This window comes from Plecotus auritus, assembly GCF_963455305.1.
Source record: "Plecotus auritus genome assembly, chromosome: 5".
Taxonomy (NCBI): Eukaryota; Metazoa; Chordata; class Mammalia; order Chiroptera; family Vespertilionidae; genus Plecotus; species Plecotus auritus.
Window position 1 is genome coordinate 171,084,210 of NC_137776.1, and position 23,823 is coordinate 171,108,032.

General features: G+C 36.8%; 1 protein-coding gene across 1 annotated transcript in view; it reads left to right on the top strand.

Moving 5' to 3' along the window:
- MEGF9 (multiple EGF like domains 9) overlaps positions 1-23,823 on the top strand; it is an 85,367-nt gene that overhangs the window by 54,686 nt on the left and 6,858 nt on the right. Inside the window, exons 3-4 of the mRNA XM_080668665.1 lie at positions 17,441-17,580; positions 22,984-23,127. Coding sequence (XP_080524791.1) covers positions 17,441-17,580; positions 22,984-23,127 — 284 coding nt within the window. The remainder of the gene's footprint in view (positions 1-17,440; positions 17,581-22,983; positions 23,128-23,823) is intronic.

A 23,823-nucleotide genomic window follows, 5' to 3' on the forward strand; every position in this document is an offset into this window, starting at 1 on the left:
AAAAAGGCTCCCCCCCTCTCCATTTAAGCAATCATATCCAATATAATCTATCTATATCTATACTAACAAAAGGGTAATATGCTAATTAGACCAGGTCAACCGGCCATCTTCTGGATGTCCGACTTCCTTCTGGACAAAGCCATGGTGGTGGGGGCTAAGGCAGAGGCAGTTAGGGGTGAGATCAGGCCGGCAGGGGAGGGCAGTTGGGGGCAACCAGGCTGGCGGGGGGGGGCGGCATTGGTGGGCGAAATCAGGCAGGCAGGTGAGGAAGTTAGGGGCGATCAGGCAGGCAGGCAGAGAGGTTAGTTAGGGGCAATCAGGCAGGCAGGCAGAGGGGTTAGGGGCAATCAGGCAAGTAGGCAGAGGCAGTTAGGGGCGATCAGGCAGGCAGGTAGGCAGGTGAGCAGTTAGGAGCCAGTGGTCCCAGATTGCGAGAGGGATGTCTGACTGCCGGTTTAGGCTCGATCCCATCACCCAAGGGGTCCCCGATTGGAGAGGGTGCAGGCTGGGCTGAGGGAACCCTCCCCATGCATGAATTTTGTGCACCGAGCCACTAGTCCATATATATATATATATATAGAAAAGCAACCGGCAGACCAGCCAGTAGCTATGATGTGCACTGACCACCAGGGGACAGACGCTCAACGCAGGAGCTGCCGAACTGTGGTCACTTGGCAGTGGCGGTTCTTGGGTGACACACCCGGAACCAGAGAGGAGGGAGCCCGATTCCGGGGTGTGTCACCCGAGAACCGCCCTCTCGTAATCCAGGACCCTTCAGTGGATGTCGGAGAGCGGGTTTCGACCTGATCCCCACAGGCCAGGCTGAGGGACCCCACCATGCACAAATTCATGCACCGGGCCTCTAGTTGTTAAAATAAGATTCTGCAAACACATTTGCTTTGAGTACTTCTGGAGAGAGAGAAAAATGTTTACTTCTAAGCCTGCACTTAAAAGAAATCTTTAGAAGGAAGACATGGGAGCCCTAAATCTAGCTCGAAGCACCACATTTCTTACCACCAGAAAGGAAGTTAAATTGACCTGATGAGATTAGAGGAACAGAAAGGAAAGTTGCAGAACTTATGGTAAACTATGAGGAAATACCTCTCTATGTGTGCTCTGCTATTAATTATATATAGGTGAATTAAAGGAGAAAGGAAATTGTAGGCAAATATGTGAGGTGTAGTAGAAAGGAATTGGAATCTGAAATTAGTAGATTTTGATCAATTCTTGGTTTAGCCATTTACTAACTATATAACAGTTACTAAGATGTTTGACCTCTCTGGGCCTCAGTGTTTTCATCTGTAAAATAAAATTAATATATACAACATAAAGGGTTTTTGTGAGAAGTGTGTGTGTGTGTGTGTGTGTGTGTGTGTGCCCACTTACATTGAGACTGGCACATGGGTTCAGCTCTATAACTTCCTAGGAATTGAATCTATTTTTTTTTTTTTAAAAGCAAAGACTAGAATTGGTGATTCACAAATGAGGAGGATTAAGTCAACCAGACTTGGCTATGAGTAAGGATTGAGGTATTTGGGTTTTTTGGGTAGGTTAAAGAAGAAATTATTTATTCTAATGGATATATTTTCTTCCATTTTCATAAAGAAACCTATTGGGTATTATATATTTTAGAATAATAATAATAGGTAAAATCAGTTGAACATGTGCTAGGCACTATCCCAAGCCCTTTGCATGTAGTAGTAATTCACTTCTCAGAGCTGCCATATCAGGTCAAGACTATTATTATTATTCTCATTTGCACAGGAAAAGAATTGTAAGTTAGGTAATTAGTCTAATTTGCAAGGTAATAGCCAGTAAGCAAAAGAGTTGGGATTGAAACATTTGCAATTTAGATCTAGATTATGTATTCCTATTCATTATGCTGGTACAGCTTTTTTTCAAAATCTCAGATACTGAGCAAAGAGAGTGAGTACTGTAAGACACTTCGATGCTATGGAATAAACTATTTGATATTTTATAGGAATTTCTTTTTAAATACATTTTTATTGATTTTTAGAGATAGAGGAAGGGAGAGGGATAGAGAGATAGAAGCATCGATGAGAGAGGACGTCATCAACCGACTGCCTCCTGCATGGTTCCCACTGGGGATTGAACCCATAATCCGGGAAGCAAACCAGCGACCTCTTGTTTCCTGGGTCGATGCTCAACCACTGAGCCACGCCAGCCAGGCTATAGGAATTTCTTATGGTTGTAGTCTGGTAATCAGACCCTGACTTCAATGTGATAGTCATGCTATATGAATAACTTCTTGGTAAAAACCAATCCATTTTGCGTAGTAGAAACTGAGAGCATCAGAGGATCAGCCCTTCAATGAATAATTATCAATTACAATATCTATTATATTAACATCTCTTTGTGTCAAATCTGTTTTAATAAAAAAAAAAGTGAGGAATAGGATTGGTGACTTACAAAAGAGGACTAAAAACTTTGGAGTGAAAACACTTCTGCTTTTGCTTTTGTGAAGAAACGTATAATTTACGCAAGACCAATAAAGGATGCAAAGCTGCTAAAACCAATTCAAAACAGTGCTAAATTTCTAAGTAGAGTAGTTTACAGTGGAAGAAAAACAGGAATAAGCTGAATAAGGAGAGGCTTTCAAGAGAAGGTAGGAACTAAGATGTGCTTTCCAAGTTATGATTTGGGAAGTCAGAGAGATGAGAAGACGACTGTATCAAGAGGGGGGAAAAAGTGAATTCAGCCCTAGCTGGTTTGGCTCAGTGGATGGAGCATCGACCTGTGGACTGAAAGGTCCTGGGTTCGATTCCAGTGAAGGGCACATGCCCGGGTTGCTGGCTCAAACCCCAGTAAGGGGTGTGCAGGAGGCAGCCGATCAATGATTCTCTCTCATCATTGATGTTTCTATCTCTCTCTCCCTCTCCCTTCCTCTTTGAAATCAATACAAATATATTTAAAAAAAAGTGAATTCAATTGCATTTTATAAGATTATACAGAGAGATTAAAAAATCTGATCTCCTAACACCTACTCAAATTCTTTCCTGTTGTAAACTCCCTGTTCCCTTTTTAAAAATAAATAGAAGTAGAAAAATGGACTCATTTCTGACTGATTTCTCTCATACATCTAATACCCTGGGAACAAACAGCTGGCTTTTAAAAAATTTATTTCCATGTTCTTTATGCCAATATATTTTAGTGGGAGTTGTCCCAGTGAGCGTAGAATTTGGCTACAGGCGCCAGATGTGGGTTGAGCAATGTTTTTGTGTACAGAAACAAAGTCCTTTATGTTCTGACAGATGGCCACCCCCTCACATCACCATTGGTGTTCCAACCTGTTTAACTGGGACAGAGTTGGTTTATAAAATATTAACGTTTCATTTTTGCTTTTTCATGATTTACATTTGGACATGTGTTTAATAAACAAATGAAGAAATCACATAGCATTTTATCTCAAAGAGCAGTATGTCTAGTGAGGAGAGCTCGAGTCTTTTAATACAGCTCTTAAAATATTTCAGGGCTGACTTTATATCTAGACAATTATATACATATTTGAGATTTTTAAAAATGTATTCATAGTATGTTAAGATGCATCATTTTAGACTGTAAGATAGCAAAGAAATTCTGTAGTGGTGTAATATCCTTTTCATAAAATCTGTGGTTGCTGCTATACAGTGTATTTTGAAATATTTACTACTTTGTACTTTGAAAAAAATCTTCACCCAAGGATATTTTTCCCATCGATTTTCAAAGAGAGAGTGGAAGGGAGGCAGGAGGGAGGAGGGTGAGAGGAAGGCAGAGAGAGAAGGGTGGAGGAGAGAGAAACATCAATGTGAGAGAGACACATTGACTGGTTGCCTCCCACACGCCCCAATCAAGTCCAGGGATCAAGCCTGCAACCAAGGTATGTGTCCCTGCCTGGGAATCAAACATGTGATCCTTCGGTCTGTAGGCTGACGCTCTAACCACTGAACAACCAGCCAGGGCAGTATTTTGCGCTTTTAATTATGGGACTGTGCCCCAGGACAGAGGGCAAAATTTTACTCCTGAAGTAAATTTATGCTGAAATAAATGTCAAGTAGAAAGATGACAAAACCTCCAAGGTTCACATTCATATGGGGCTCTGAAAATCATCTTTTGTGTAATAATTGAGAATAACAGCTGCTTGTATAAACTCTTATTTATTACTTTGCCTGTGATTCTTAGAGATCAAGAAAAAGTTATTTGATCACTAGGTACAATTAGTTATTGAGGAAAGCTTTGTCATTTTATTCACTTGTTCCATTGAATAAAGACATTGCATTTGCCAATTATGTGTCCAAAGACATTATCCCTGTGCTCAAGAAACTTACTGTTAGAGGAAAGATAGAAACACAAATAAAATATGAATATTCATAAAGTGCATAAGCAATTCAGAGAGGTCTTGAGAGAGAAAGTTGCATCTAAATTGAGACTTGAAGGATGAGTAGAAGTTTGTATAAAAAAATTAAGGCATCTTTAGTAGATTGCAAGAGGCTCACTATTTCTTGAAGGCAAGGAATCCTATATAATAAAAGCCTAATATGGAAATGGACCCATCAGTGGAATGACTGGCAGAATGACCGGTCTCTATGATGTGCACTGACCACCAGGGGGCAGACGCTTCAATGCAGGAGCTGCCCCCAGCCTACAGGCCCCAGGCCAGCCAAGGCGGGTGCCAGCGGCCCCCCCCCCCCCCACATCACCCTGCTGGTTGCCCCACAGATGGGCCCTGCCAGACCTAGGGGCCCTACCTGTGCAGGAATTTCATGCACCGGGCCTCTAGTACTTGATAATGTTGGAGAGGAGGAGTTGAAGAAGAGTGGGGAATGCTAAGACATGAGACTTGCCTTTTTGTTTACTGTTGTATCACTAACACCTAGAACAGTGCCTTGCACAAAGTAGTCTCAGTAAATACTTGATGAATTAACAGATTGAATGAAGAATAAATAGGGCGAGGCCATGAAGGACCTGCTGTGTGCCATGCATGTTATTTTATCCAGTGAAGAATATTGAGTAAGAGTGACATCAGATTTGCTTTTTAGAAAAATTATTCTATCAGAAGTCTGGTGGATAGAGACAGAGAACTCAGGCAGTGAGAAGGCTATTACAATAATCAGCAAGAGAGGTTAAAGGCCTGATGTAAAGCATTGACATTGGCACTGGCAGTGGTGCTGGAGAGCAGACAACCAATGTAAGAAATATTTGGAAGATAAAATCTACAAGATTAGATAGTTGATGTATGTATAGAATAAGAGACAGAGAAATAGCTCCCATATTTCTTTCTCACATGGGCACATGACTGAAAAAATATTTCATTAACTGGATAAAGAATATAGGTAAATAAGCAAGTTGGAGGGACATGATGATGTTAATTTTCAGACATGCTCATTCAGTGACTATGGGACATTCAGATAGAGATGTCTGGTAGACAGTTGCATATACATAGTGTACCAAAGTCAAGAAATTTTAACTTGCATTTTTCATGCTGTTTTAGAGGAAAATAGAACAAAGCCTCATAGCTTTAATTTTAAAATAAAATTAAATTTATTCTATACCCCTATTATTATTCTTGCAATCACACCAATCTGTAGTTTAAATTACCTTTTTTTGGTACACTTTATTATTTTTTTCCTTGAATATAGAATTTTAACCATCTTGATCAAAAGTAGCTAACTCTACTCAGCTTCTTAACTATCATGATTCATTTGCTTCAATAAATTTTGTACAGTACCACATGGTTTATGTCTTAGAAGATATTTTAAGCACATTATACCAAGTATCATGTTAAATTTATAGTAAAACAAATTGGACTAAAACTTGAATGTTAATAAATGGCCAGACAGGGGCTTATTCAGAAAAAGGCTCTGAGTGTATTGAGGTTTAAATGTAAATAATGCTATTACAGTTTGGAAAGCTCTGTATGTTTTTCAGTGCATTTCTATCTTAAATTCTCCATTCAACAGGACACGATCTGTCCTCCTGGTCTTCTAATTATTACTTAGATATCAGCTTTAGTCAAATGAATGAGAAAATAAAACAAAAACAGACATCGCCATACTTTTCCTCCACCAGCTCTCGGTGACCTTTGTGAACATTAACATGTCTCAGTGAATTGATGTAGTTGCTGTTGATCAAACATGTTACTTTCCCTAAACCATTTTACAGACTGTCTTATGCTTTTCATTTCTATTAAGCAACTTCTAGGTCAGTTTAAAATTTTTAAAAGAAATATTTTAAAGTTAAAGTTTTGTTATTGATAATATTAAAATATTATGCTTCTTCTGAGTGGCTCCCTCAAGTCTGTAGTTATGCATATGTTAATAGTACAAATAACCAAGTTCATACAAATGCTGTATTTGCTACCAGGGTATTTATTTGTTCAACACATTTTGTGCTGGATACTTTAATAGGCCTTGTGGGAAATAGAAGATAAACAGGACAATGGAAGACCAAAGGAACTTCTGATCTAGTAAGGTCACTAAGAAATATATACAAAACTGACCCACATTATAAAACATTAAGATAAAAAGTCAAGGGGGTTATGAAACTGGGAGATATCATTTATAGCTGGAAAAATCAGAGATGATTTCATTGAGGAGATAGCTTTTGAACTTAGTTTTGGAGAAAGGAAAGGATTTAGACAGAAGTGGGAAAGTCATTACAGAACAGGAAACAGCAAGATTAACGTCTCAGAGATGTGCTTACACAGGATGTAAGGTGGAAGAGAAGTAGGGGTACAGGAGATAAGTTTGACAAATCCTGCTGGGGTCAGGTCACAGAGGGCCTTAAGGGCCAGGCAAATTATTTGGATTTTATTCACAAAACAATTTTTAGGCAGAAGAATGGTCAGCTCTGTGTTCCTACAGTAGTAGAATGGATGGGGATAAATAGAAGATTAGAGACAGAATGAAAACTAGTGAGGGCCAAAATTAGAGTAATAATAGTGATAATGGGTGGAATATTGAAAGAATGGAGAATAATGAGAATGGTGATATGCAGTGTTTCTGTGCATAATTCTCTAGAAAGTTTGTGATTTTTGCATTAATACATACATACAAATCTAAAGGTAGTTTGTATTTCTCAGTTGAATTTAAGAATTTGCTCAGTCTTAGGGTTCTTTCTCAGGCCCATACCTTCTCCCTGTGCTTACCATTCTTCCTTTGTTGCAAGCTGCAGAAATTGAATCTGTTTTCCTCTGCTTCAGTAGTTGCTCCCACCCACTGTATCCCATGGTATTTTTATGCCTCCATAAGCTTTGCTGCTGAATGTCAAGCAGTGTCCCCATACTCATGTTCTTTCTTTGTTGCTAAAATTAATTCAAGAGCTCTTTATTTTTTAAGAGTTTTAAAACTATTCATCTTTATAATAAGGCCTGTTGGGTAACAAATATAATAGATATGGGGAAGTCGAAAGCTTATATAACTGACAAACTTTTCTACAAATAGAGTTCAAATTTAGGCATACCTGTTTTTTCCCAGTCAATTCCTCTGACACTCATATACCTCAGTAGCATAAATCCAGTACCCTCCTTTTGAGGCAACCCATTCTCCACCAATTAATTACTTTTTTTTTTAAATAACTCTAGGAGTCAATCTTCCTGTCATGCTAAGTATTAAGGGAACATGATTCTGATTAGTTCACTGATAGTGTCGTTTGCCATTCCTACATGGGTTGAGGCCTGGCCTTGAACAACCTGACAGATGATGCTTGCTCACTATTCTGATGAAGTTTTTATTGGTCCAGAATCATTGGCAGCAACAATTCTTTAAGGGAGGATAAACCCACTCCCTTAGTGCCATTTCTTTAAAAAATGCTCTAAATTGGGGCTCCAAAGTTATAGATCTTAACAATCATCTCCTTCAGTTTTATATGTACAGCCACATCCCACTGTGCAAGCCAGCTCCAAGAGTACTGGTGGAGGACATTTTATAGAATGTTTTACCTAACAAATTCCTAACCCCCCTTCTTCCAGTATTCAAAAGGTCTCATTAAACCCTTCTCTATGAACAGTGGGGCTTGTTCACTCTGTACTTACATAACTAAGGGAAACCTAACTTAAATGATTCTTCACCCAGTCAGGAAGACCTACTTCCAGGTTTTTTTCTATCCCTGCCCAAATGGTAAAGCTATTATAAACTTCTCTTGCTAAAAAAGGAACTACAAATTTAATCTCAAGTTAAATATCTCTCTGCTAGGACATTTTACTACACTTAAAGTTTTTAAGATCTTACAAACACAGTGTTTTTCTGACCTGTAGTTTGACTTCCTTCTAAGATGAAAATGTCACACAACGTGGCCAATACATTATCATTATTACTACCACTATCTAGTCCAGAATGAAGAGCATTACCATTTATTGAATATTTACTATGTACCAGGCTAAATGCTTTATATGAACTCTTATAAGGATAAAATAGCAACTGATTGAAGTGGTATTATTTTACAGATGAAAAAACTGAGACTTCAATAATTTGCCCCCCAACAGACTAGTAAGTGGCAGAAAGAGGCTCAAACCAACGCCTGTTTGACTAGACTGCCTTCAGTAGGTCCTAGAGTTTATTAATTGAGTTCTGAACCTTTACTTATTTTCTAAATAAGCATGATAACCATACTAAGTTTAGCTCTCATATAGACAGATTCCTAACATGAAAAATTCTCATTTGCATGATCAAGATAATAACATAATCAGTAGTAAATTATATAGATAACATGTACTTCCTAATAAGATGCAATGAGAAGGGCACATTATCTCTGTGATATTCTTCCCCAATATAACCTCAGTCTAATTGTGACAAGACATCAAGGAAACTCAAATTGGTAAGCATTTTACAAAATATCTGACCAGTACTCTTCAAAAGCTTCAAGATCATAAGAGACAAGGAAAGCTGAGAAGCTGTCAGATTGGAGGCTAAGGAGACAAGGCAAGCAAATATAAGGTGATATCCTGATTGGATCATGGAATAGAAAAAGGACAGTAGTATAAAAATTAGATTAAATATAATAGTCTATAGTTTAGTTAATAGTACTAAAAATTATAGCACTGTTAATAATTTTTAGTTTTGATGAATATACCATGTTTATATGATAAGTTAACGTAAGCAGAAGTTGGGTGAATGATATAAAACTGTCTGTACTATCTTTACAACTTTTGTTTAAATCTAATATTTCTAAATAAAAAGTTAATAGAATTGTTATTAGGAGCAGTTAGTCAAGGGAATATGGATAATATTACTATATTCTTTCTTATGAGGACAAAGTTGTTTCTGGATAATTCTTAGCCTGAGGTCCAGGATAAGGAAATACACTTATTCTGGTGGCATATATATCTACCATTTTAGATGTATGACATTGTGGTTAGAATATTCAATCAAATTCACAGCCTATTTTAATGTTTTAAATATCTTTTTTCTCTAAAGTTTTAAAAGAAGAGCTTCTCAAACTTATGTTAGACTTAGGCTGAAATAGAAGGATGCTTGTTGCCACAAAGAAGGCTTTGTCTTTTCCTGTGTCCCTTGAAAGAAAATTAAATCAGCATGACTTTTTCCATCTCAGATGGTTCTTTTCATAGCAAGAAATGTTTCCTAGAGGGTAGAGAGAGAAATATGGGACTATTCATCTTTTTTCTTCTTGGACTTGATTTCCACTCAAAATACCTAAATTTTTTAATTCCAGAGAGAGATATATTTTGACTTGAAGTTTCTCTGGATTTCCTATGAAAAAGGTACATAACTGTTTCAGCTATGATTACTTTGGCATTCAAAGTATATAGGACTAGGTTAAAAATTGTTAATTTCATTATTTTGATTCTTTATGTATTGAGTGAATTCTCTGGTATTATTTATCTCATATGTTTCAATAATTTGGGTTTTCCAAACTTGGGCCTGTATTTATAAATTCAATAGTTTCCAGGGAATGTTAATAACTACTTACAAAGTCATTTACAATAAACAGTATTCTTTTCTCCTGTACATTTTCTTATTTGGTGCTAACAACAACCCCAAGAGGTAGATAAGGATGATTATCCATCAAATTAAAGATGAGAAATATTAATTGAAAGGTTACATAATGAGCCCAAGCTTGGATATTTATTAAATATCAGAGTGATGAGAAGAGTCAATTCAAGGTCTTCTGAACCATATCCCATGTTCTTTCTGTTACATTAAACTCCCATGGTTTTCATATCTGGATTAGTATGTGCTCCTATGGTCGAGATCAGAAGTTCTTAACCTAAGAGGAGGGAAGCATGTGAAATGTAATGGTGAATATGTACATATTTCTGTGGAGGTAACATTCAATAGATTCTCATAGAGATCTGAGATACCATCAAGTTTAAGAAGTTTTATTTTTAAATATATAAGTTTTGTGCTATGTATTTTATTTATAACTCCATAGTATGAACTCAGTAAATGTTAATATTGCCTTCTGACCATTCCACCACCTAAGGGTTCAGAACTCAAAGGCACAGGACTTGGGTTTAAAGGACTTGGTCCTCAGCACTATCAGTATACTAGTAAACATTTTGTTTTTGTTTGCTCTTCTGGAACTAAGCAACCGCTTATGCTGTCATTTCTGTGAAAAAATGAGTTCTAAATTCTAGGCACTATGATTTAATTTTTGTGACATAGCATGTATACAAATCAAGTATTAATAATTACCGAAACGTTTGCAATGGTTACAAAAGAATAAAAATGTTAACATAGTTGAGAAGCATCTTTTCAAGAAGATTATACTGGACTTCATGCTTTTTCTCTTTTCAAAATGAACTTTTGAAATGCAGAAATCTCGACTCAAATGATGGAGTAATCGTGTGGGTTTGAGAATTCTTATGGCTGTATTTCTTCCATAAAAAAAGAAAACACTTACGGAAGTAAGAAATAACTTTCCTAGTTAAATTAACTTAATCTTCCCAAGTTGTGGTTTGGGAAATATGACACTTTTTATTTTTCTTTGCCATTAAGTTTTACTTCTGACTTTTTAAGTAAACGTTTAAGTTTGGTTTTGGTAAGATCAGCTATCAAAAAATATTTTTGTACTTAGGTAATATCCTTTTTGAGTATTGAGACTTTCTGTCTGAATATGGATTTTCTCTAAACATATTTTAGACTATTTGCTTAAAAAATATAAGGAATGTTTAGCATAATGGCCCAATGTTTTCAACTAATAAAGCTATGCTTTTTTCCCCCTCCAGAAAAGGAGCTTTGCTCATTGCATATTGGTCTTTTCCATGATTGTAGATAGAAGAACACTAAGTGCAGATAGTCTTCTGCCAAAATGTTTAATTATTGAGTTTATTTCATAACAAAAGAGGAAAAATTATTTCTTTCATTACCTTTATAATATCATGACACGGACATGAAATTAAGAATTTATTTTCCCATGTAAAAGTTTTTTCCAGTTAGAAAAATGTTTTCTAGCTGTCTTTTTTTTTTTTTTTTAATATTGATTTGAGAGAGAGAGGAAAAGGAAAAGAGATAGAGAAACATGGATGTGAGAGTGAAACATCGATCAGTTGCCTCCCATTTGTGCCCCTACTGGGGATTGAACCTGCAACCTAGGTACGTGCCCTGATGGGGAATCGAACCTACCACCTATTGGTGTTCAGGACTATGTTCCAACCAACTGAGCCACCCAGGCAGAGTTAGCTCTCTGTTAATATTATTTTTAAATTATTGAGAGCACTTGTAATCCACAATTTACTGATAATTTCAGGCTCTGATTTCAGTAATTTTAGTACTTTTAGTCTCTCCCTAAACTAAATTTACTTATTTATTAAAAAACATGAAGAAAATAATTGATGCATTTGATTATCTATTTTTTCTTTTTCTCGTTCTTTCCATGATAGACTGCCAATATGTAAACTGTCTGAGGAAGGAGGAAAGAGGAAAAACAAAACTTAATAAATTAATTTCCCCTAATTAGAACTGTATCTTTGGTTATTTTGTGACTGCTTGAGTTAAAATTAATAACATGATAGCTAAAGGTATGCCATACATACAATTTATAGCTTGTAAATATTAGGAAAAAAATAGACAATGTTTTTTATAACAAAACATGCCAAGACATATGACAATTAAAAAAAAAAAAGTTAAATCATTTAGCTAGTTGGTACAAAAGCACATCAGGTCTCCCTGGCTTTGGTCCCGCCTAATGTAGGAGTTGCTGATCCTTTCCCTTCTCAATTTTTAATTCTCTTTCCAAAAACCTTTTCTACCATGTGTTCAATAATATGCTTTCTTTTCCTACCCACATTTGCTTCAATCTAGTAATTACCCTATAAATTCTTTCAATTTTTCTAAGTTTGTTAACAGAATTTGAAAAGCAAATAACTTAGTCTGTCTACCTTTGTCTACTAGAGATCCTAACCCATTCTCCTTACAATTCTCAGGAAAAAAATTCAAGTTCTAGGACATTGTTATTATCTTCATATTCCTTTCATTTTTGAGTACTGATTATGTGCCAGACATATGCAATATGCAATCTTTAATTCTCACAATAACCATACAGAGTTTGGTATAATTGCCTTCATTTTACAAATGAGAATACTGAGTCCAAGATGGAATAAGTACTTGGTCCCAGCTTGTTACTAGCAGAACTGGAATTTGCTCTCCCTATCTCCTGAGGCTATGAGTTTTCCATAGACCTTGATACCTCCCTTCCTGTGTTCCACCCTTCCCACCCTGGCCAGTGTGATGATAAAATAATGGAAATTCTGAAGATTCTCCACCCATTCATCTTAAACAAAACAAAACCTTTAAAAGGACATTTTGGTTAATGTTTGTATGACATAAATATGGACTCTATCTTGAGATGATACACTGTTGAATTTCCTTTTGAAATATAGCTTCATTTCAGAAAACATACTACTTGTTTACATTTTAAGAAATAATTTTTAAGTGTTCAAACCTTGTAATAGTTGCTCACACCTATGAGTTTGATAAAGTCTCTAAGCACTTACATCATAAGAAAATCTGAGAATTCCATTTGGGAGAGTATAAGATACGTGTAGTATACTTGTAGTTATACTTATTGCAGCTTAGTTCCACAATGCTTGTGCTTACTTTATAATTAATTATATTTTTTTCTGAAATAATTCTCTATACCATGTTATACTTTACTAGCAGCTAACTCATATCTATCTATACAGAGTGACATCAGATGAGCAATTCTATCTTAAATTTTTTGTTAGTTTATCTCAGTAGTATAGATTTCTGACTTCTATTCAAACTCCAGTTCTTTGCTCTTACTCTCTAGGTATGAATATGTGAGTCTTTGGTTCTTTCATTTCAAACCTATGGATAAGCATAAGTGGTTTGTTAACAGATCCACTTTTTTTTTCTTTCTTGCATTTATATCATTGACCTTTGCTTCAAAAAGCATTCAGCAGTTTTTAACAGAGGGATACCATGAAAGGGGGTGTTGTAAAGGCTTTATTCTATAAAAGAAGTCACACAGGGAAAGCTTTATATTTGCTGAGTGATTTAATTCTTACACATGCAGAGCTTGGCCATGGGCCATGAACAGCATGGTGGAAAAGCCTACTAGGGCAGCCTCACAATTAAACTTCCCCACTCCATTCTGTGTATTTTTTAAAAAGAGAGAAAAAAGCATCTCCTTTCCTGTTGTTCTGAAATCTGCCCAAGTAAAGTGAAGCATGGTGTCTAGACTAGTTAACTGCTTTATCAAGATTCTTAAAGCCATTCATGGATTTTTTAAAAAAACCATCAGCTAAGGAACATACACTCCAGGGAGAAAGATGCCTGCTTAAATTAGTCTTCCGAGTGCCCAGAGCAGAATTACAAAAGAAAAGTCCACTTAAAAGAATAGCATCTACTTTGAGAACACTGGCTGTACCTTATAGTAGTAATATATTATTAATTAACAATAATAATTAATTATTAATATTATATTATTAGGTATTCTAAGATTATACCTTTTTCTTATAGGTGGTGGATTGGGCAAATACTGTCATTAAAAATAACTATTTATTCTATATACTGAATAATCTAATGTCTGTAGAGAAATGAGAAGCAAGCCTATTTTGGTTAATGTTTTAAAAGCTTTGGAATTTGGCTAGTGAACTAGTGAACTGTTGTTAGCCATTCTCTGAAAGGTACATTATATACTTTATAATTTTCAATATAGCAAGACTTAAATTGACTGGTTACTTCTTGTTGAGTCATAAGATATTCCTGAAGTTCATTTTGATGAACACACATTTTCATTACTAGATCTTTAAGTAACTTGGGATAGTTCTGTGTGAGACTGTATATATATCACAGACTGTATATATATAAATTTTCTCTTTAAATTTTTTTGCAAAGTTACTTAAGAGACATGTTGTTAATCAATTTCTGTAGCATTTTAAAAACAATGCTCATCGTCTATACTGTGATGAGTACAAAGTTTAATTGATTTTAATTAAGCTTTAACTAAGCATCACAATTTTTGGGATTTATCTTCTGAGAACCTTAGACTTTGCTAGGCAGTTTCTCTTCAAGCATTAAGACCTCTTAGCTTTTTTTTAGGAAGTCCTAAAATTTACTGGCAGTGAGAAAAGAGATGAGGGTTTATTCTGGGTAAGGCAGAAACAGCTCACTGGGATTAGAACTTAAATAAATGGTGAATTGTGGTGCTTGGAATCTACATAATGAAGCTTGATACTCAAGGAGTGTCAAGTTGTTTGGCAGGCAAATTTCTTGTAGAAATTTAGAGTCAAACTTAGGGAAGGATAAGTAGCATGGTGGTATAGGGGGAAAGTCTATCTTTGTACAAATAATTGCGAGGTGTGGACAATAATTTTAAATTTTTTGCATTTCCTCAATAGTAAGATGAGGATTATGACCTTTACCTAGTAGAGTTATTTTGAGGATTAGAGAGAATATATAATTGACATAGTCCCTCAATGAACGATGGTTCATTGTTTTTATCATCATCATAATCATCATCACGCCTGCTTTCAGATGCTTCCATTTTACATTTTCTGTAAACTTATTTGTTAGTCAAGAAATTGAATAACCAACCCAATATACTGGGCAGCTTTAAGATAGAAAGATGTTGATAGGTTACTTCTCTGGATACAAGACTTTAAGATATGTTACAAATAGAAGCCTGGCTTTCTTTCCTTTCTGGACTGGTTTTGTTTGAGGAAAACCCTAAAAAAATTCCATGTAGAACTGTTTTTCTACTCCATTTTGGAAGCCAGGCTTCTATTTATTTATATATTGCCGAGAACCAACCTTTGTAAGGCTGGGAAAAAGAACCCTGGCAATATATTATCTCACATAAAACAATATTTCTTAGGTTTGTGTGCTACAAGAAGAATACAGAGTTGAAAATTGCTTTACTTCCATTCTGCAAAGTTTAACCCAAAGTTCCAATAACTCTCAAATTTAGAACTTCAATTTTTACTACAGAAATAGGAATATGGGAAATAGTAGGGGGTTACTTTAACTGATCATATGTGTAAGTATTAACAATCTGAGGTTGGGCTCCTGAACTAAAACTAACACCACCATGGGGACTCATTATTAGGAGCTGAATTTCTAAAAAAAAATTATATTGAGAAGCAATTCTACTTTGGATTGTCTCCCATTCAATATTACTGGTGCCAAAATCTACTCAGATGCAGTCTAAAAATTTGAGATACAGAATGAGCATATAAAGAAGGGTTATACTGTTGGAAAAAAGGGAAGAATTTTAGCTGTTCTGAAGGGTAACTAGTATAGCCCTTCACCTTTTTCCCTTCCAGTACTTAGCTCTAGCATTCAGTTTGTGTATTTATTGTCCATTTATTTGTCAAGTATATATTAAGTGCCTACAACAAACCAGGTACTAGACTCTGAGGATATTAAGATGGCTAAGTACAGTCCCTGGACTCAGAAAACTTACCAAGTAAGATGTATGAAATGAAAATAGTTATAGTACACTATCCGTAGGCTTGTGCTATGTCTTGAGGATAATAAACAACCTCTGCATGATACAGTCATTGCCTCAGGTCTTTAACAATGTAAGTAGAGAAGCAAGAGTTTTGTATATATAGTAGGAGCCCAGCACGCAATTCGAAATCGCGCGGTGCCGCCCACCTTGGAGTCGCTGGTCTGGCCCTGCCTCATTCCCCAGGCCCCGCAGCAGCAGCCGTGGCCACTGCCGGTCCGGCCCTGCCTCCCTCTCCGGTCCTTGAAGCAGCCTCAGCCACTGCTGATCAGGTCCTCCCCAGCGCAGGTGCGTGGAGGCCTCTGCCATCCCGCCCCCCACGCTGTGTGTGCAACCTTCTCCTGTCTGGTCGACTCATTACAGCATCCTGGATAATTAGCATCTTTCTCTATTTTAGATAGATAGATAGATAGATAGATAGATAGATAGATAGATAGATGAATGAATATAGAACAGACCATAGTTAAGGTTAAAATTTATGGTGCAGAGAATGTGAAGTCAGGAAGCCAAAAGATCTCTTTAGAGAAAAGTTTCATAGAAAAAGATGAGCCTGATAGCAGGAAATTTTTGAGAGGTGTAGAAGGAAAGATGTTCTAAGAGAAATATTTGTAGAGGAAATAACAATACCAAGAGATATTTTGAAAGAAAATTTGACATAAATTAGTGAAATATTGGATTTGAGTGAGTGATTGTAAGAACATGGGGTTAGAAAGGACTTGAAAATGACAACAGAGATTTAAGTTTCACTGATTGGAAAGAGGTGATATTAATGTAATGGTCATCTAAGAAAAAGTAAAGAGATTAATAAGAAGAGATGGGATACTAAATAAACTATTTTTCTTTAGATTTTTAGACCTTTGGGTTTGAAAATCTATAATTTTTTTATGGATTTAATCCAGAAAGTGATAGATGTCACCATACAGTCATTTTACATAACTGTGAATTCCAGTTAAATTACCAGATATATTTTAATATAGCCTGTACCTAAAATAGAAAATTATATCAAGTTTCCAGCATCTAAGTGGATATTAGTTGACACTTTCATTAAGATACTGGTCTTCATATTCTTCACCCAGAAGCTAGGGTTGGGTGAAGGCTAAGTGGTTTTTCTTTTCATCTCCAGATTGGGCAGTGTGGATGCTGGTGGAACTGTGGAATGATTCAGGAATGAGATGTAGCAGTAGTATCAGTTCTATGCCCCAGTACTTAATGAACGATTTCTAAGCTCTGGGACTTATATTCTCCATGGCTCCTTTATCATTCATTTTAAACTACCTAAGTGTAGAGGATTAAGTTGTCACAAATTATTAGTATTAGTACTATGTTAATTGAATATTTATGGAAAAACGTGGGGTACAGCCAAAAGCCATACTATTTAGAGGAGCCCTAAACACAAGGCCAATACTTGTAGTTGAAATAATTTCTACTACATTAAGATCCTTGAATAATGGGATATTAACAACACAATTTTAAACTGATTTACTTTGCTTATTGTCTTTGCTTTTATTTGCAGTTCTGGGAAATGCCAGTGTAAAGTGGGTGTCACCGGCTCTGCATGTGATCGATGCCAAGATGGATATTACGGCTTTAGTAGGAGTGGCTGCTTGCCCTGCCAATGCAATAATCGATCTTCCAGTTGTGATGCCCTCACAGGTACACACTTTCCTTATCTTTTTTAAAATCAGTCCATTGTTCTTTTTATTTTGAGGTTCTTCATCTGTAGGTTGATTCTTTCTAAATAGTTTGTAAGGGTCTTTCTCCTTTAAGTGGGATGTAATAAGTTATTAGCAAGCCAAACTCCTGCAACAAAAACTTGAAAAAACATACAAATAAATTTCAAAAATCTTATTGGTTGTAGAGCTGTGGAAACAAGGAGGATGATATGAACTAAAATTCCAGAAAGTGTAGAACTCCTTCTACGTAAGCTGATGATCATAACCATTTCCTTTCCAGGGGACATTTGCTGAATCTGGGCACAGACTAAGGAACAGAGGTTAGCCCAAGCAAAGGAATGACTTTTGAGGAAAGAGATGCAAGAAGAGCTTTTGGCAGTCATTTGGGGCTTGTGTGATGGTTTGGAAACTAGAGGAGCTCTAAACACAAGGCCATTTTTCTCTTAGGACCTTAGCTGACTGTGTAGGAGATGGAAGGCTAGCCCAAAAGGTAGAAAGAAATTTCTCAGTCTTGTAGTGCTTAGGAGACAAAAATCTCTTTAAAGAGGACTGGCTCCAGCCATCTTTCTCTCAAGACATTGCCAGATTTTGAAGGTGTGAGTAGGACCTGAAGGGAAGTGCTGAATCTGTTGCAGTCTTTCAGGGCTGAGGATACTCAGGCCTGTTAGGTTCTCAGTTAGAAGTCTTAGAGGGCCACGACCAAGAATTGTGATGAACCATTGGTGAACTGACTCATACTGAGATTGTGATCATCCTCAACCCATCTCAATTTCTGATTGGATTGGGAATCGAACTATGACATAGTTAATAGGTTGACGCTCAACCACTGAGCCATGCTGGCTGGGCTCCTAGGCAGTATAAGAACAAGAAATCCACATTTAGGCAAACTTAAAGTATTAAAAAACTAGACAATAAAAAGACAATTAACATTTCTGGTCTTTAATTTTGAAATCTTTTTCCCCCAATAAAAATTCAGGATGCTTAGAACGGCCTTTCTAATACACCTCTATCCCCAACCCTGGACCTTTTACCTTAATAAATCATATCCTGCCTTCAAGCCTTTAGTTAAAGGTTACTGCATTAGAAAGCAGTTCCTGATGCTCCAGGATAAATGACAATTCCCATTTATATACACTTGTATTTTTTTATAGCACTTATCACAGTTCGTAATTGCATATTTATTTGTGATTATGAGTCACATATGGCTTAGTCACTACATTGTAAGTTCCACATCAGTTTTGTTCACAATTGTACACTATCTTTAGCATGTAACTTGGCACATATAAGTACTAACTAACATTTTTAAAAAATAAATGAACAGGTAAATGGAAATACACACAATATATGAGTTCCAGTCCTAGGTAATAGCAAAAATGCTTCATCATATTGAGTTGATTTAAATTGCTCCCTAGATCTTTTGCGGGACCAGGAAACAGTCCACATTGCTGGTTGTAACTTCTTATTTTCCTTGCAGCAATAAGCTAGCTATCTTTAATGTTAAGTAAATTCCAACCTGTCCTTGCTCTGGAGATATTTTAAGGCAAAAGAAATCCTTTTCATGGTTAGGCTTTCTAAAAGCAGTTAGTAATAAGAGAAATAAATGATTTATCTGTTTTGAAATATAATAAAAATGGAATCCAATGTGAAGGATCGCCAATACTTGATTTAAAACTGTAAGCTTAATATAAAGTTAGTCTTTCGTCTAAAATGAGATGTTTTTTCAAGAGTGCTGTGTTACGGTTGCCCTCTGGTGGCCACTTACTATGTTTTCATAGTCTTTATTTTTCCTCACTCTAGTCTTTTTCTATACCTTGTATTTTATATTGAAGTAGACTTTAAAGTAACCTTTTTGTGATAAGATATATTGGGGTAAAATTTGGAAAGCAGTTTGACAATGTGTATCAGAAGTCTTAAAAATACTTCTTTGATTCAGTAATTCTGTTTCTAGGAATCTAGTCTAAGAAAATAATTCTAAATTCATAAAAAGCTTTATGTTCAAAGATGTTCATCAAAGTGGTACTTATAATTCTAAAAAATTAGACCATCCTATTTCTAGCAGGGAATGAAGCAAATTATGTTATCTAGGCAATACATGGTTAAGAGCACAGAAAGTGAAATCTTTACCTGTGTAAGTTTCTTAGCCTGTTGTTTTTTTTTAATCTAGAAATTTGGGATAATGACAGTAACTGCTTCATGGGTTGTGAAGATTCAATGCAATGCTATATAATAAAGAGCTAATGTGCTAATTAGACCGAACAGCAGAACAACTGTCCAGACGACCTTCCAGACGAAGCGGGGGCTGCGAGGGCCGAGCCCCTTGCACGAATTTTGTGCATCGGGCCTCTAGTGTACTTATAAAACTCTTAATACAGTGCCTGGCTCATTATAAACAATAAATGGAAATGTTATCATGTTGTCATTAAAATGTTTTAAAGAATGATATATAACAATATGAGAGGAAAAGAAGCAAGGTATAAAAATGACATGTGGGATACGTTTAGATTATTTAAAAAGCAAAATCCAAACCTTTCTACGTGGAGATTTCAAGTAACCTTTCAAAATCTTACTGACACAGTTCTTTGGGTAATTATTTTGTCTTTCTACTCTACTGTGTTTTTCTAGATTTTCTTTATAGAGCACATCTTTTCCTTAAAGTGGAGGTGGGGGGACTATTATTTTTTAAACTAGAACTTTCTGTTCATATTGTGTACTTCTTTTTAAGAATTAAACTCCTTCATGTATTCATAGTGTTCCATGGCAGCTTGACTGAGTTGAACACTCCTTTACTCGTCAATGACTTTCTTCACTTTAGGATATCACACTTTTCTGGCTCTTTTTCCCCATCTGCAGTTGGCTCTGCTACATCTTCCTCTGTTCCACTGTAAGCACTGGAGTGCCTCAGAGTTCAGCCCTTGGCATTCTTATCTTTTCCATTTATACGCTCTCTAAATGATCTCATTCAGTCCCCTGGATTTAATTTAAATGTCATCTACACATGTGCTGATTACCAGATTTACATTTCCTCCTTGATCCTCACACTCAAAGATCTAACAATGCTTTCGACATTTTTACCTGAAGGCTTTAATTAGCATTATAATCCTAACACATCCCCCCAAAAATCTCTATTTTACCCTATAAGTCAATCTGCTTTACTCTTAGTGTTCTTCATTTTGGTGACTGGCACCATTCACCCAGTTGCTCCAAAAGCCTGGGAGTTATATTTTATTCCTTTTTTTTTTTCCTACTGCAAATATCCAGTCCATCATCAAGTTCTCTTAGCTTGACATTCAGCATAACACCCAGAGCAGGGGTCCTCAAACTTTTAAAACAGGGGGCCAATTCACTGTCCCTCAGACCATTGGAGGGCCAGACTATAGTTTTTTAAAAAAAAACTATGAACAAATTCCTATGCGCACTGCGGACCAGGGACGAGTCGGCTGCTAAGCAGGACAGGCAGTGGCACCCGGTGGGCCAGATAAATGTCCTCGGTGGGCTGCAGGTGGCCCACGGGCTGCAGATGGCCCACGGGCCGTAGTTTGAGGACGCCTGACCCAGAGTCTGACCACTGTTCATGATCATTGCTGTCATCCTTGTCTAAGCCACTGTCCTCTCTCTGAACTACTTTGACACTCATCTGATCTCTGCCTCCTCTTTTGTTCTCTCATCCCCTAACCCCCACCCTACCATAGTCCAGTCTCCACGTAACAACCAGAGTGATCAAAAATGTAAAACCACCCTGACCAGTTTGGCTCAGTGGATAGAGCGTCAGCCTGCGGAATGAAAGGTCCCGGGTTCAATTCTGGTCAAGGGCATGTACCTTGGTTGCAGGCACATCCCCAATGGGGAGTGTGCAGGAGGCAGCTGATCGATGTTGCTCTCTCATCGATGTTTCTAACTCTCTATCCCTCTCCCTTCCTCTCTGTGAAAAATCAATAAAATATATTAAAAATAAATAAATAAAAATAAAAATGTAAAACCAGATAATGTCATTCCCATGCTTAAGGCCTCTTGGAATAAAATTCAAACATGTAACTGACACACCTCTCCAATGCAGGGGTGCTGTCTGTAAGGCAGGAGACACCATTTCCTGATTTGGGGTCGGTTCCCAGAGTAGCCCTGGGAGGGGTTCCCCCCAACACCGCCAAAGGGAGGATAGGGGCATGCAAAAAAAAAAAAAAAAAAGAAGAAGCATACAGCACCCTGTATTCCCAGGCGGTCTCCCATCCAAGTCCAGACCCAACCTTGCTTAGCTTCCAAGATCAGACGAGATGGGGCGCGTTCAGGGTGGTATGGACTAGATGCTGGAGGAAGCTTCCGGGAGCCCCAAGAGCCCGAGCACCCAGCCTCCAGGCCCGCTCAGCCCTTGGCCCCCTCGCTGACCTGGTGCTCAGCCCCCCTCTGCACCCCGCCTTTCTCTTTGGCCTTATCTCTTGGTACTCTCTTCCTTGTTCATATAAGCTTAGCCTTCTTTCTGTTTGGCAGGTTAAAGTTTGCCTTCTGCCCTGTAGACATGATCAGTACTTGCTATATTTTTGACAGGTTTATATATAAACTATGAAATGGTGAAATAAATGAGGAAAAGTCTTTTTACATGTGGCAATTTGTTTTCAACATTTTGTCACTGAGTTTAGTGGGAAAGGAACCATCTCTCCTAATGACAATAACAATAAAAATAATCAAAGTTAAAGAAGTTCAGCCCGGCTGGCATGGCTCAGTCAGTGTTTGAGCATAGACCCATGAACCAGGAGGTCACGGTTCAATTCCTGGTCAGGGCACATGCCCTGGTTTTGGGCTCCATCCCCGGTGGGGGGCATGCAGGAGGCAGCTGATCAGTGATACTTATCATTGATGTTTCTGTCTCTTTCCCTCTCCCTTCCTCTCTCTGAAAGCAATAAAAACACTTAAACAAAAAAAGTAAGTACTCTCCATATATATCATTCTGCAATTTGCTTTTTCAACCGACATTATTTTTAAGATTTATGCATGTTCGTAACATATAGGTTTAGTTCACTTATTTAATTCAGTATCCCAGTGATTGAAATCATATAGTTTTACCTATTTTCTTTCAATGATTTTTAGATTGTTTTTATTTTCTCTTTATAAATAGCTGGCCTACTTTCAGTATGTGGTCAATCAATCAAGGGCTTACTGCAACTCTTGTCACCTTTCCCTAAAGAGGTTACAGTCTGCTAGGGGGCACCAAACTTGCAGACCTGGCCAATGTAGAAGTAAGATGGGGCAGAAACTGAACTCTGTCCAATCTCTATTGGATCACATTTTCTTGATATCTCTTAAGGTCTTTTGGTTGTAGGTATGATTTATATAAAGTTACTGTGCTATCAGAGTAAATCTTTAACTTCTTAAAATAATTTACTTCTTTTAGGTGCTTGTTTAAACTGTCGGGGAAATAGCAAAGGGGACCACTGTGAAGAATGCAAAGAAGGATTTTATCAGAGTCCCGATGCCACTAAAGAATGTTTTCGCTGCCCTTGTTCAGCAGTGACATCTACAGGCAGTTGTATCATAAGTAAGGCCTTTCTCTAAATCTTTATTTTTAGAAGCAAAAAGAGTGAATCAGTTATCAATAGGTATAAAATGTGTTCATAAAGTCTGGGTGCTGCAGGTGAAAGGGAGTTATAAAAACAGCAAAAATTTCCTTTCAAGGCATTTGCAATCAAATCCAAATACATATGTGAAATGAAACTTGAGAGAGGGATGAGGAAGTTTTTGTTAAAAGCATATTTTATTTAATCTGTCATGACTAAAGAGGAAGGGATAAAAAATTGAGTGCCTATTCATTGTAATTATTTAGATTTCTTATGTAAGCATATTTCTTTTGTTCTTTTTTTTTTTGTAAGAGATTTATTTATTTATTTATTTATTTTACGGTTTTTAAAAAAAATTTTTAATTTTTTTTATTATTATTATTTTTAATTGTTTGAAGTATTACAAATAGTAGTACATATGTCTCCTTTTTTTTTTTTCCTTCCCCATTGACCTTCCCCCGGTCTCCCCTTCCCCCCAGTACATGCCTTTACCTGTCCCCTCCCCCCAGTGTTTTTTATCCATTGGTTATGCTTATATGCATGCGTACAAGTCCTTCGGTTGATCTCCTACAGCCCATCCCCCCTCTTTTGTTCTTTACTGAATAGGTTCTCTGTGGCCCCATCATTCTCACAATAAATTGGACAATTAATAAATAAGGTGTAGATTTTTAGTTTGA